The 15,758-nt window shown below is 36.7% G+C and overlaps 1 protein-coding gene across 2 annotated transcripts; it reads left to right on the top strand.

Annotated features, from left to right (window-relative positions):
• The first annotated feature begins 717 nt into the window (after positions 1 to 717).
• LOC127451426 (desumoylating isopeptidase 1-like) lies at positions 718 to 15,244 on the top strand. 2 transcript variants are annotated; one of them, XM_051716140.1, is made up of 6 exons: positions 718 to 1,037; positions 5,947 to 5,968; positions 8,687 to 8,756; positions 9,362 to 9,471; positions 13,108 to 13,230; positions 13,648 to 15,244. In XM_051716140.1, exons 1-6 carry the CDS (start codon positions 956 to 958, stop codon positions 13,739 to 13,741), a joined length of 501 nt encoding a protein of 166 aa, XP_051572100.1. In that variant the 5' UTR covers positions 718 to 955; the 3' UTR covers positions 13,742 to 15,244. The 2 variants fall into 2 exon arrangements, with proteins under 2 accessions (XP_051572100.1, XP_051572101.1); XM_051716141.1 differs by lacking the exon at positions 718 to 1,037 and adding an exon at positions 3,658 to 5,802.
• The last annotated feature ends 514 nt before the right edge of the window (positions 15,245 to 15,758 follow it).

Here is a 15,758-nt window from a genome sequence, read left to right on the forward strand (position 1 = left end):
TATTCATTAACCCATCCATCCATCCATCCATCCATCCATCCATCTATCTATCTCTCATTCGTCCATCCATCCTATTCATCAACCTATCCATCCATCCATCCATCCATCCATCCATCCTTCTATCGATTCCTCCATTCGTCCATCCATCCTATTCATTAACCCATCCATCCATCCATCCATCCATCCATCCATCTATCTATCTATTTATCTATCTATTCCTCTATTCGTCCATCCATCCTATTCATCAACCTATCCATCCATCCATACATCCATCTATCTATCTATTCGTCCATCCATCCTATTCATCAACCCATCCATCCATCCATCCATCCATCTATCTATCGGTCCGTCCGTCCGTCCAGTTAAGGTTTGGCTTTTCTCTTCAAACGTAAAACTTAATCTCAGAGCTTAATAAGCAATTTGCGCAGAAAACACGGCAGTAACAGTATGTTTGTCAAATTGCAGCTGCACAACAAGTCCATCGACGTATGTCATTTTGTTTTAAAGCATTTTGTCACTAATATGAATGAAGCGGTGGAGTGTGGAGACAGAAGTCATCAAATTGACATGAAGATTTTTTACAACGGTAAAAAAAGTTTAAAGACGTACAAACTGAAATAACAGTTGCCTCATTTATCAGGGGCTTGTTTTTGGTTATTTTCAAGTCTTGAGGTAATCGTCTGAATATACGATAGATGACGCTGTTGTGCCGTTAATTTGACGCGCGTGACGCTCCGTGGACAGAGCCTTTTAAACAGCTTATGTGCTGCATTTTCCCCCAGCACATCCAAATGACCTTGATTCTCAAAAACCTCGATATAGCTACAGAATTTAATACATTTCTAAATTAATATCTAAGACAATCGTGATCTTTTGAGCATCTTAAGGCCATATTACGCACGAGCAGGATAACGCAGACAGGCCAGTCAGCCGGATTCAAGCCACCAGCACAAAAATGGACTCGACGTTTAAAGTGCAGCTCTTCATTTATGATTTGTCACGGGGAATGGCACGGCAGCTCAGCCCGATAATGTTAGGTGAGTGATGCAGGTGACTTTTGCCGTTACGGTAGTACGGGCCGCGAAATTACAAATCATACTATGAGGAAGGAGGCTCAGTATCTATACTACTGAAGTCTTGTTTGCTAATCTTCCAATAACAAAGACTTAGCTCATGAATATTAATTTAGTAAGGCTGACGTCGCTGGTAACCTTCCAATAGTACAGGCTTAGAGTCTAATTATGTATTATGAATATTAATTATAAAATGATTACATTGCATTGTTACCACACAGTAGTAAAGGTTTGATTTATGAATATTAAGGACCGTGGCGTAGCTAATGAGGTGAAAGTTGGTAATAGTTCTAGAGGCCCAAAGGTCCAGGGGGCTCACAAAAAAATGTAAACTGTATTTTTTTATTTGAAAGTGGCCCAGGCCAATATACAGTCATGGGGCCCAGAATTCCTTGATACAGCCCTGTTAAGGACTAAGCCTGGAGTGTAATAGGGTTTTAAATGCGCGTACGGGCCGTTGCAGCCTCAGACTGTGCATACCTCTTGGATGCGGCTGAGCTGATCGGTGGAGGCACATTTTATTCACATTATCCTTAAAAGCTCTATTCTTTGAGACTGATGGCTATTTAGTAATCTAGAAGTATTAAGGAATACAATCCAGAGATGGTTTAGAACATGACGTGTTTATCGCAATTAATCGTGCGTCAGGTGCTGGACCACTATAGGTAGCTTATTATGATTTATTAAAATTATGAAGGCAGTTCATCAGACTGAAAAACATTTATCCATTAAATGGTTCAAAGTCCTAACATTCCTTTAAAGGTGCTGTAAGCATTTTATTTTTATTTTTATGGAATGGTAGGGGTACAACGTGTCTAAAGGCACACCTTAAGTAAAATTTCTTGTCACAAAGTGTATCATGATTGAAAAAAATCGATTTATTTTTATTGAATATTAATGGAGCAACATAATTTGTGTGAAAGGAAAGAATAATGAAAGGTTCTTTTGATTAAATCATTATTTATTTTTTAAGAAAAAGTGGCGAGGGGGCTTTTTACCCCACACTTGAAGAGTTTATAGTGATATCGTGTAAATATAGGGACCATAGTTATAGGGCAAAATGTGTCAACTTATGCAAATACCTTTGATACAGTAAGATGTTTTCTGGCAATGGCGTAGCCAAGGGTAGACCGGGATGGGCATGGGCCCACCCAAATTAGACCCTGGCCCACCCAGATTATTAGAGATTATTCTTTGACTTCAAATATATATATTTAAAAAATTGTTTTAAAAATGCATAAATTCTGATTTCTAGAAGTGTGAAAGAACTGTTTGAATGCACCGCTTCTCTGTTGTTAAAGAAAATTTGGGGAATAAATATTTGTGGCTGAAAACTTTGCTCATCCGTTTTTGTTGAGGCCCACCAAAAGTAAATTCCTGGATATGCTCTTGTTTTTTGGGTAACAAATTAAGACCATGCTTATTCAAAATAATCACTTTAGAAAAGGGTGCATAATTTTTTGTTAATTTCAATCACATTTGGCATTTCAAAACATCAAGTATTCTATAAACAAATGTGATTGAATCAGTCAATGTGAACCCACTTTGAACTTTCTTCATAACAAATCAATTTCCACACTTAAATGTGTTTTCTGGGGGCCTTTCGCCCCTGCAGCAAAGGGGCTTTTTACCCCAAATTCTATCCTTTCACTTATTGGACTGGTTTTTATCCTATTTTTAAGTCGTAAAGTAGCTGAAAGCTCCGTTACACAGTGTTTGAAATAGATATTCAAGCAAGTGGGGCAGAGAGTCTGCTGCCCTCTCGAACTCCACGGTGCCCCTTAGTTTTACAGTGGAAATCTGTGGCAAATATGGTACTGCAACGAGCCCTTATTAAGACCCATTGGGGCAGAAATAAATCTGCCCATAAACATAGTGCCAAACCAAAGGTAATGTTAGTATTAGTGCATGCCAGCAGTGTGACAGATCACGAACATGGCGAGCACTGTCGATGAACGTATGTATAACAGTGTGTCGTTTCTATTGCAAATTCAAGACAAATTGACCATCAAACAACTTGGTCCTGAAGAGCCAGACATAAAAAATTGTTTGGAAATCAAAAAATAAGGATAGGTGATAAAACATTGCATGTTTTTTTATGATGACAAATTATATGTAAAAAGCCTTGGCTCTTGAAACGTTCTGTTTCAAATTTACTGTGATTTAAAACATTATTATCATTATAAAGCATTTCGTTTTTTGGTATTGTGGAAAGATGTAAATGGCTTGTAGATAATTCTGTTTTTCTCCATCTCCTCCATGCTGTTCTTCAACAACAATTTACGTTATAAAATAACATTTTGATTTAGATTTTGATCTGCAACAAGTCAACATTTTAAGATAAATCGTTCTTATTGAGAATATTAGAATCAACATTATGTTTTCAGGGTGCCGCCTAGTGGTGCAATAATGCAAGGACACCACACATTGTGTCAGCACTTTTGTGTTTGAATAATGAGTTGAACAAGTTGAATAATGTAAAACAAATGTGTGTGCTTTTGGCTTCTGCCCTACCTACATCTTCGGTCATAAGCTGCTACTGGGCGCAACATTCTGCCAGTTATACTTGCATTTAATTTAAGTGCAAACATTACGTTTATAGCAGAATTCTCAGTTGCTTTAGTGGATATTAACTGAGCTTCAGAGATGTGTGTGCTTCTCACCCTGTGACAATTTATGTTGATGTGAGGCACACTGAAAAGTATGCGCTTTAACCGGCAAAGTTTAAAAATCTTGTTTTAGCACAGCGGTTAATTGACAGGTAGAACTTTCACCCTAGAACTCCTTGGTTTAACCAGGTTCAAGCATGTGGAGTCAAAAAATCTATAATATGGATCTATCCACTGTAATGTATATGCCACTATAATGGATGCTACACCCCTGAATGTAGCCCTAGTAATTATAAAATGAAAACAAGTATGACGGATAAAAGTAGATCATCACAGAAATTTTACAACTCAGTCCATCAGAGTGACGGATAAAGGTTTTTTCTAGTGCAACCTCTAAACATGCCAAACAAACATCCCTAATAATTTCATCTCAGCACAAAACACCACTAAAATGTGCACATCCATGTCAAAAAGTGACCATAAAAACAAACCAGATATAGGCAAATCGTCAAAGGCTGTGCATATTATCTCACTAACTCACATGAACAGCATTACAAAATTAATCAAAATGAAAGACCCTCAATATTTTGCTGTTATTGTAATTTAACACAAACCATTGCATCAACAACACCTCAAAGCAATGGCATACACTTAATTAAAATGATGATCTATGATTTAATCCAACCAGCAACACATTAGAATAAAAAAAGATTTTAAAATTTACCAGGGAAGTTCACTAGGATGTGTCTAGAAGGTGAGTCTCATTCGCTTTTTCTAAGGTTAGGTTTAGGGTTAGATTTAGTGATAGGGTTGAGGTTAGGGTTAGGAGTAGGGTTTCTGTAGGACTCCAAAATAAACACATTAAACAGTGTGTGAACGTTGCATGCGGCTCTCTCTCTCTCTTTCTCTCTCTCAAGACTTTAGGTAACTGGGAGGTTACCTTCTAGACATGACCAATCCACTATGCAGGTCTGCACTCTTAACTTCCGAGGACCATGTCAACTTGTCTTATATACTGTATGATCAAAGCTTTTGACTCGCTAAGGGGCAAAGGTTAATGTGAGGTCAATATCAAAGGTGGAGTTTCGCTGAGTCAGGTCAGAGGTTTCAGCACCAAGATTGCAGAACTTGCAGGTTGTGTATTCAATGCAAACAGTACAGGTTTAGTAAAAATTAAAAAAAATTGCACACAGACAAAGCGGTGCCCAAAGATCATGGTTTGAGATCATGGATGGTGTGCTGGGTCAGCATCCAGCTGTTAGTGGAGAGACAACTTGGGACACCATGGCAGTTACAGTCAGTGAGTTGTCAGTGCTAACTTATCTTGCTAGCTTGCTAATGCTTACATACTATATAAACTCAATATTCTAGATGACTAGATAACATGATACCTCAGCTTGAGCTTCCCTCTTGCTTGTGAAATGGTCATGATTTGTGATGTTGGCACCAAGGCGGCATATTAAGGGTGGATTGTAGGGCAACACTGCAGAGCTATTGGCTCGATGGTGGGAATGCAGATCGATTTTGGTCTCGCGGCTTGAGGTCTGAGGCTATTGGCCCCGGCTGGCCAGTTGATACCCCTGGCTCGCACTGGCCCAATAGTGAATAAGCGGCTACTGAACACTCGTTGCATGTGTGCATGACGTTCTCCAGATCTCCGTTGATTAACACTGAGGACGACGTGCTAGCCCCACGCAAAGCAGATGTGAATGATTATATGGCTTCAACACAACAGACCTTAATAATTATAGAATTTCTCAAAAGAATATCTACTTTTGTCTAAAAAAAAATTATGATTATGCCACACATTTTGCACAAAAGCGCCACAACTGGTGGAGCGCAGCCCCACCTGCCCCTAATGTAGAGACCCCACTGGTAGTAGTTGAAGCGGAATGTTCAGGCTTAATTACATATTCAGACTCATAACAGTTGTCAGCTGAGGGCGCTATTTTGCTACTGTTGTGTTTGACGTGACAAGATGCACTGCTGCTCTACTGTTCGGTGATGGTCTCAATGCTATTTTTGGAGGGTGGTGTTTTGGCAAGAGGCGGCGTGTCTAATTCAACAGCTCAGTCTCATGGAAGTTCCAGAACGCCTAAAATCACTTACAGCACTTTTAAGTATTCATATTTTGCACTATTCTTCTCATTTATAACCAATTTTTTAATAATTATGCTAATATTATAACCTATTACAATATAAGGAATATCTTATACTTATAATCTCTTAAACTCAATTTCCTTAAAACATATTCTTTGTTACAGGAAAACAGCTCGATGGGATTTGGTAAGTGAATTGCATTTTCTGTAATGGGTATAATAGATTACTAATAAAAAAAGTTAAAATTTAAACATTTTTCAAATTTTTTACAAATTCCCACAAGAATGTCATTTTCACTACATCTCAAATTTTGTATTGTGTGTAATAGAATTCAATGGTGGAAATGACATTGATGGAAATGATATTTTTAATGTCTTTGAAATATATATATTTTTTTGTCTTGCTAAGGCTAATTGTCTTGCTAACTAAAAATGAATTTTATTTATCCTAAATACAACATTAAATAATATTTTTAATGTTTTCGCATAATTTAGCATAATTACAGCTTGATTGAAAATTACGCCTAATAAAATATTCTGCTCACAACTGATATTCACAGTGCATCTGGAAAGTATTCACAGTGCTTCACTTTTTCCACATTTTGTTATGTTACAGTCTTAGTCCAAAATGGATTAAATTCATTATTTTCCTCAAAATTCTACAAACAATACCCCATAATGACAACGTGAAAGGCGTTTGTTTGAAATCTTTGCAAATTTATTTAAAAAAATTCACATGTACATAATTATTCACAGCCTTTGCTCAATACTTTGTTGAAGCACCTTTGGCACCAATTACAGCCTCAAGTCTTTTTGAGTATGATGCTACAAGCTTTGCACACATATTTTTGGGCAGTTTCTCCCATTCTTCTTTGCAGGACCTCTCAAGCTCCATCAGCAAAATTTATTAAAAATAAAAAATGAAAAAAATCACATGTACATAAGTATTCACAGCCTTTGCCATGACATTCAAAATTGAGCTCAGGTGCATCCTGTTTCCACTAATCATCCTTGAGATGTTTCTACAACTTGATTGGAGTCCACCTGTGGTAAATTCAGTTGATTGGACATGATTTGGAAAGGCACACACCTGTCTATATAAGGTCCCACAGTTAACAGTGCATGTCAGAGCACAAACCAAGTCCAAGGAATTGTCTGTAGACCTCCGAGACAGGATTATATTGAGGCACAGATCTGGGGAAGGGTACAGAAACATTTCTGCAGCATTGAAGGTCCCAATGAGCACAGTGGCCTCCATCATCCGTAAATGGAAGAAGTTTGGAACCACCAGGACTCTTCCTAGAGCTGGCCGCCCGGCCAAACTGAGCGATCGGAGGAGAAGGGCCTTAGTCAGGGAGGTGACCAAGAACCTGATGGTCACTCTGACAGAGCTCCAGTGTTTCTCTGTGGAGAGAGGAGAACCTTCCAGAAGAACAACCATCTCTGCAGCACTCCACCAATGAGGCCTGTATGGTAGAGTGGCCAGACGGAAGCCACTCAGTAAAAAGCACATGACAGCCTGCCTGGAGTTTGCCAAAAGGCACCTGAAGGACTCTCAGACCATGAGAAACAAAGATTGAACTCTTTGGCCTGAATGGCAAACGTCATGTCTGGAGGAAAACAGGCACCACTCATCACCTGGCCAATACCATCCCTACAGTGAAGCATGGTGGTGGCAGCATCATGCTGTGGGGATGTTTTTCAGCGGCAGGAACTGGGAGACTAGTCAGGATCGAGGGAAAGATGAATGCAGCAATGTACAGAGACCTCCTTGATGAAAACCTGCTCCAGAGCGCTCTGGACCTCAGACTGGGGCGAAGGTTCATCTTCCAACAGGACAACGACCCTAAGCACACAGCCAAGATAACAAAGGAGTGGCTCCGGGACAACTCTGTGAATGTCCTTGAGTGGCCCAGCCAGAGCCCAGACTTGAACACGATTGAACATCTCTGGAGAGATCTGAAAATGGCTGTGCACCGACACTCCCCGTCCAACCTGATGGAGCTTGAGAGGTCCTGCAAAGAAGAATGGGAGAAACTGCCCAAAAATAGGTGTGCCAAGCTTGTAGCATCATACTCAAAAAGATTTGAGGCTGTAATTGGTGCCAAAGGTGCTTCAACAAAGTATTGAGCAAAGGCTGTGAATAATTATGTACATGTGAATTGTTTTATTTTTTATAATTTTGCAAAGATTTCAAACAAACTTTCATGTTGTCATTATGGGGTATTGTTTGTAGAATTTTGAGGAAAATAATGAATTTAATCCATTTTGTAATAAGGCTGTAACAAAACAAAACATGGAAAAAGTGAGGTGCTGTGAATACCTTCCGGATGCACTGTACCTTGATTTTTCAGTTTTCTTCAAACATCCATTATATTTCAACAGTACACATTTTAAGTACACAAACTTAAAAAAAAAAGAAAAACTTTTTGGGGGACAAATTTTTTTGGTGTGGTGGAAACTGTGGGACAGTTGCAATTTTTGAAAAATGAATAGAATTAATTTTCACACAATAAATATTGAAATTATGTTTCAATATGTTTATTTCACTCTTAAATGATTCTGGTTTTAAACATGTAATAATGTGCATTTTTAGAATTAATTTTTAAAGTTTCATATTGAAAGTCTGTGTCTGGACCAAGGCTAAAACAGTAAAATCTATGCTTAAAAGGCATTTGTAAAGTACCAAAAAATAAAGGATGAAGGCCTGGTAAATAGTTTACCCGTCCGTTTTAATGTGAACTTCATGTAGAAAAATGTTGAAATTTCTTCGTTTTATTTAATATAAATATTAAGTCCCTGGGACATGAAATTGCCTGAATATTGAAGAATATGACATATAAAATATTATGAAATAGCTGTAGGTGTTTTATCCCATGACACTATTGTTTATATGTTTATACAGGCACACAGCTATAGTGGTCTATGGAGAAGAATTCTTCTATGGTGGGGCCGGGATCTCAAGTTGCCCAGCGGTAAAGTCAAAGCCTTCTACAACACTTTTATTAGCTAAGAATGAACAGGCACTTAAAAACCAAACACATGAAATTAACATGTTGCTTTCAAGTTCATGTACACAAAACCAACCCCATTCAGCTGAATTACTTAAAAGCGCTATACCCTATTTGGCATTCTTGCATCAATATACTGTATGTGTGAACACATATACCTCTAGCTCTACTGTGCAAGCAACATCACAGATACAGGTTCAGGTCCAGTGGGAACCCAGAAGTAATTTGTTCACATAAGCAATGCTGAGTACGATTCAGAGGTTGCATTTTCATGATTCGAATTTCGATGAACATAGACTGATTTTAGCTGAAGAACTTTAGACCTAAGGTACTGTTGTTGAATTCAAAGTCCGTTCAGTCAAACATTGCCCAAAATTATGCTCCGTACACATTGGGAAAGCTTGACATACATCCTGTATAACACATTGTTTTTGTCAAAAAAATGTTTAATGGAAAATACCTTTATGTGATTAAGAGACCTTGAAAACATTATTCTTAAGAGGTGCATTTGTTTTGGGGTGGCTACAAGAGCAGTTCAAGCCATATAATGTTTGTGTGTGTGCGCACAGGGTGGGACGATGCTGGGACCTCCAGACACAGTGGTTGAGCTGGGAAATACAGAGGTGACAGAGGAGATCTTAATGGACTATCTGTCTTCACTTGGAGAAACTACATACAGGTTTGTGTGTGTTTATTAATGACAGTAAAAGGAGAATTCCATTGTTTGTCACTTCACAAATCTTTCTACAGTACAAAAATATATGGCTTACAAAGATTTTAGCTGCATTGATGTCATTTTTGTTGTGGTTTCAGTTATGGATGCCATGTTTGGTGGTTTCAAACTGTTATCCCTGAGTTGTTTTAACCCAAATAAACTGAATACTGTAAACATAAATCCTGACATATACCTCCATTACTAAAATGTTTTGAGTTAGGTGGATGATTTTTATGATTTCTCCAATTCTAGTGGAATTTATTTTAGTTCAATCAATTTATCCGAGCTTGAGTTAGTCTGTTGCCAATGGCAACGACATGAACAATATTTTTTTTATATTATATATAAATGCTTTTTTGAGTTGAAAAAACTTAAAAACTTTAAAATCAACTTAACATGTTAGGTTGTCATTGTATACATTTGTATACTTAAAGCTGCACTATGTAACTTTGTGCTCTCTAGTGACATCTGTGGTTGAAAGTTAAAATTGCAAGCAGTTTGCGGAAGAACACTTTACGTCAGTCGTGTTTCAGCACTGCTCTTCTGGCGGATGAGTCTCATGATTTGAGCTTACCTGGACATCATCGCCTGTGTGTGATCACGACTGGGAGATTTTCAGAACCGGAGTCATAACATTTTCATGTTGATCTTATGTTAGATCTTACAATTAAGCATTCAAAACTGAAGTATTACTTGCTTTGATGAAGATAAATAACAATCCTATTTACATATTTTGAATGAATGAATTTACACTTACAGCACTTTTCTGACACTACACTCAAAGCACTTTTGATACAAGTTCAATGGAAGACTTTATTATTTTTATATTATATTTTACAGCCTCAGTTGTTAATGCAAGTGAACCGTAATACTACAATAGTATGTCTATGCAATGCACACAATAACACTGTAAACTAAAACATAGTACAAGGATTTAATAATGATGGGGATAAAATATACTTTATTGATCATGAAAATAATAAGCTTAAATATACAATATAAAAGTTACAAGAAGTCAATTTCATAAGTCATGAATATTAGTAAACATGTCACAGTAACTTCCCCTGACAACGTAGATACATCGCGATCGGTAAACAGAACACACAAGTAATGTTTGATTCATACAAGCATGACAAGCAATATTAGCTTGAACAACCCTACCAGAACACGTCCAAGCATTATAGCAGGTAAACAAATTCGCCAAATGGATAACAGATAAACATCCATCCAGACTGTAGAGATTCTGTCCTGATTCTGTGTGAGTGTGACTGAACTGAATGTACTGTAGTTTCTCCAGCTAGAACATGAGACAACCGATCCTCCTTTTCTCCTTTTACAGACATAATGTAATGACGCAAGGATGTATGTCATATGCCAGCGATTTTGCGCTAAATTCGACCCAACATCTCAAAATACAAATCATTTTTATAGGCTTTCCGTAGTGAATTGGGGTAAGGTAAGGACATTGTTTTGAACACTTATTGGTTGTGTATTTAATCAATAATGGCAATTTGTGAATTGTTTTATCTTACGTAGTGCAGCTTTAAGTTGAATTAACAAGTGTATTTGCCACTTCAACTCAAAAACATATGTTGAAACAACTACATTCTGTGCCAGGTAACTTCACACTAAGAAATGTAAATTACTTGGAATCTAAACACAAGTTAGACAAACAAAATCACCCCGAATGTTGCCTCAACTAGCTTAACAAAGTTGTCTGAATAAAGTATTTAATAGTGAACAATGTTGCTGATTGGCCAGCTCCCAGCGTGCATTGCAGGTATGAATACATTTTTATGGTTAGTGCTAGTTAATGGTTGTGTGGTAGTGTTCAGAGCTAATCTTTTTACTTAATGATGTTTGTTGATTGTCACCATTACTGAGTTTTGAGGTCTGTGTGCCTCCCTGACTAGATATGAAATGCTAATATGAAATGATTCTTGTGCATTATGTGGCCAAGTTTGTACTGGGTACATAACATAATCTACAACGGTACTAAAACAGTACTAAAAACAAGTTTAATTAATTATATTATATTTAGTTATTTGAACTAAACAGGTCAAGTCAACATTACTAATATCAAATGGTTTTGTCAATTGTATTGATCTGTTATTTCAACAAGACTTCTTAAAGGTGCAGTCAGTAATTTTTTGAAGTATGGCTTACACTGTCACCTAGTGGCTTGGATCATTCAAACAAAGTAGTTTTCAATTACAAATGCCATTGTAGATAGTCACTATGCACAGTAAACCAGGATTAATTTAATCCATGAGTGAAATGTCAATGTCAGTTTATTTATATAGCACAGATAAAACAACGACAGCTGACCAAAGTGCTGTACAATCATTGCAATATAAAAGTTAACTGATATATAAAAACATTCATAATTCATCAGTACACAATAAAGTACACAATGTATAAAAAATACTTTTCAGAAATAATGTGCATTACACAACAAAATACATCTAAGATTGATTAAAAGCTAGTGAAAATGAGTTTTTATCTTTGATTTAAAATCATATACCGTTGAGGCAGTTCTAATGAAAGCAGGTAGGCAGTTCCAAAGCTTAGGAGCCACTACCACGAAGGCACGGTCACCTCTCAATTTCAATTTAGACCTGGGGACACTCAAAAACCTCTGATCGGAGGACCTGAGCGATCTCCCAGGCTGGTAGATCAGAGAGATAAGATGGCGCTAGCCCATTTAAGGACTTAAAAACAAATAGTAATAATTTGAATTCAATTCTGTAACGAATCAGCAACCAGTGCAGGGAAACTAAAACAGGAGTTATATGTGTTTGTGTACACCTGTCAAAAGCCTGGCAGCAGCATTTTGAACCATTTGCAACCGTGCAAGGAATGATTGGCTTATTCCTATATATAGAGAATTACAATAATCGAGTCTAGATAAAATGAAAGCATGAATCACCCTTTCCAAGTCCTTGAAGGAGAGAAAAGACTTGACCTTAGCCAAAATTCGTGAATGGAAGAAGCTAGATTTGATTACAGAATTTATTTGTTTATCAAGCTTAAGGGCACTATCGAATAAAACACCCAAGTTTTTCACCAATGGTTTAACATAAGGAGATAGTTTGGCAAAATGAAGATTAGGAATACCAGAGGCCTCAGAAAGGCCAAACACAATAATCTCAGTCTTCGTCTCGTTCAGGTTTAAGAAATATAAAGACAGATCAGATAAACAGGCCAGTAAGGGTTCCAAGCCACACTTATCTTTTTTCAAGGGCAAATAGATTTGCGTGTCATCTGCATAACAATGAAAGAATATACTATGAAAGGATATGTTTCTTAAAAACAGATACTAAAGGAAGCATATACATGGAAAACAAAATAGGAGCTAGAACGGATCCTTGAGGAACACCACAATTAAGAAGAGCTTTAGAAGATGAAAATTCACCAATATTAACTGAAAAACTTCTATTTTTCAAGTAAGATTTGAACCAGCTGAGGGCATTTCCTTGGATGCCCATGCATTGCTCAAGATGAGAGATGAGAACACCATGGTCTATGACTTTTTTAGGGAAACGAGTTTCCATACAATTTTGAGGACATTGTTAAATTTCTCTCTATATATTTCTGTAGTGGGGACAAGTACAGATTGTTTGAGCACAACTGTAACACGTTCACTAATGAGGTGGCCCAGTTCCTGACTGGCAATAAAATTCCCTCCTACATCACAGATCTGCCCTCTGAGGTGCTTTCCACGTGAGTATACTAAACATAAGCACACGCACATTTACATATTTCAGGGACAGAAGCTAACCTGGATCATTTTTTCATACTTGATTGTGCCACTATTTAAAATATGCAGGTAAAACTTGCAAAAAATGTTCCCTGTGTGCATAAACATTTGTATTTGCTTTACATTTTGTATCATTTCATTTGAAAAGGTTACTGCTGAACCTATATCATGCTCTAAATACCAGGGCAGTCTTTGTAATTTGTCTGTAGTGCGTGATGGTTCAGCTGAGTCCAGGTTCTGGTTTGTGATTGTAACTTTGTGCTGTCTCTTTTCTCAATGTTTACATTTCCAATGCTGAAAATTTATGTAACAAGATCTGTGTGATTTTCACAGTTTTCACACAACTTCATGCTCTCTCTCTCTCTCTCTCTCTCTCTCAGGCCATTTGGTCAGGTGTTGCGGCCAATCCTGGACTCCATACATATTGCCCCCCCTGGTGGGAATGTCATCAGCAGCCAAAATAACCACAGCTAGATTAGCTTTATATTCACAGAAACATGCGCATAAACAATACGCAATAATTCACACAGGCTGTTTGTACACGCACATTTGCCCTGGCTTGAAAATCTTGTTCAAAGCACTAACGAACAAAATCTGTTCTCTCTTTGTCCATATTCACAGTTGTACAAACAGTCCGTTCCTGCCTAAAGTGTTTTATGCATCCTTCCACATAACTGATGGTTCATATTTTTCAGTATTGACTTCTCAGTTTCTATGGTTATCATTTTATTATGTAACTATTCTGTATCTCTACAGCCCACCACATGCAGAGGTCATATGTTGTTTCAATTTAAGTTGACTTTTAAGGACAACCCAACTTTTCAGCATCTGTGTATTTATTTATTTATCTTTATGTATGTGAAACTTTGTGGCGATGAAGCACATTTTGTATTTGGCCTACTAGCTAACTTGTATTTGATTTTGCTCTTAAGATGTTATTGAGAGTGACTGAATGGACTATGATACATGTGGCTCAGATTCCAAGAGAAATTTACATATTTGTGCCTTTAACATGCCAGCTTGGGCACTAGTAACATTTTAACCATTACTGTGTTAAGTCAGGATTATTTATACATGTTACACTTCAGCTGTACATTGTCCCCTATTTATTCAGCTAAATGCTTATATATATGCTTTACGATAAATACACAGTTTTTATATCCATTAAAGGAACGTTTGCTGATGTTGTCAATGTTGTATGCGGAACATATTGCTTTGTTATTGGTGTTTATTAATATATTACTATTTTGAATCAGTTTATTTGGCACAAGTGATAATGTTTGTATGGTATATAATATTCATAACATGCTAAATGTAACATTGTGGCGCTAATACTTTAAGTAATTTTTATTTGTATAGCGCTTTTCACAAAACACATCGATTCAAAGCAGCTTTACAGAAAATCATGCATTTACAGAAAATGATGCTGTAATGTCTTGAAGTTCTCATTGAGTAGTTTAAATGAAAAACGTGTTTGAAAATCATGTGTTAAAAATGTGTCTTTTGGCACCCAGCGACTGTGCAATGAATCCAAAACTCCATAAGATGTTAGTTAATGGAGAAAAATAACCTTGGGAGAAACCAGACAGGCCCTTAATTGTTCTGTTGTTTTTCTGTTGTTGTTATCTATGTCTGATTTTTGTTGCAAAATTTCAACTGCACTGATTATTTTGAGTGTACACTCATTCGTTTTAATGGAAGATATCTCATTAAAGAGAACCAGCATTAATCAGTCTACACTGAGATTTGATTTTACTTCAGCCTTTTAAAATATCCAGACATCCTCTAGGTTTTGGAATCTAGTATAGAATAATAATAATTAAAATAAATCAATAAATAAACAGGTCAATTGACAAATGTGTTTATAAAGTTTTTTTTTCATTTATTAATTCATTATATTGATAGATTAAAATGTTAAAATAAATAAAAAATAATTAAAACATCAAAACTTGATTAAAACTTATTCATCCTTCCATTGTGTTAATGGTATTAGTAATTCATAAAGAGAAGCATTTTTTCCACAACCTATGCAACTAAATGGCTCTTAACGGAATATTCTGGGTTCAATGTAAGTTAAAGGTGCATTAAGTAACTTGAAGTGTCAATTAAGTGTCATCTTGGACTTACACTGACACCTAGTGGCTTGGATGCAGCATAATTTAAAATCAATAGTTTTCAGTTTCAGATGCCATTGAAGAAATATTGTATTCACTGTCAGATATGATAACTTTAATCAGTAAGTGAAAGTGTCAAATAACAGGAGGGTTACTGAGATTAAGCGAGTAGTATTCGGCTGGTCATGTGATTCAAACATGGCCGCCCCCATGTGCGGACCCTCTCCATGTAGAATAAAACAGCTTTTATAAGGTTACTGATATGACTGGAGTCTTCATTTTAATGTGAGTGGTCATGATTTCCTACATATATTGCAAAATTACAATTCATGTCTTTAGGAGTTAAACTTTTTTTAATGAGGAAAAAAATTACTGAG

Source organism: Myxocyprinus asiaticus, chromosome 14 (genome assembly GCF_019703515.2).
Source record: "Myxocyprinus asiaticus isolate MX2 ecotype Aquarium Trade chromosome 14, UBuf_Myxa_2, whole genome shotgun sequence".
Taxonomy (NCBI): Eukaryota; Metazoa; Chordata; class Actinopteri; order Cypriniformes; family Catostomidae; genus Myxocyprinus; species Myxocyprinus asiaticus.

Bases quoted from the DNA above. Each gene is read 5' to 3' on its own strand.
- LOC127451426 (XM_051716140.1), top strand. From the start codon at position 956: ATGGACTCGACGTTTAAAGTGCAGCTCTTCATTTATGATTTGTCACGG. The intron at 1,038-5,946 runs GTGAGTGATGCA...TCTTTGTTACAG, and splicing joins GCTCAGCCCGATAATGTTAG to GAAAACAGCTCGATGGGATT. The intron at 5,969-8,686 runs GTAAGTGAATTG...ATGTTTATACAG, and splicing joins AAACAGCTCGATGGGATTTG to GCACACAGCTATAGTGGTCT.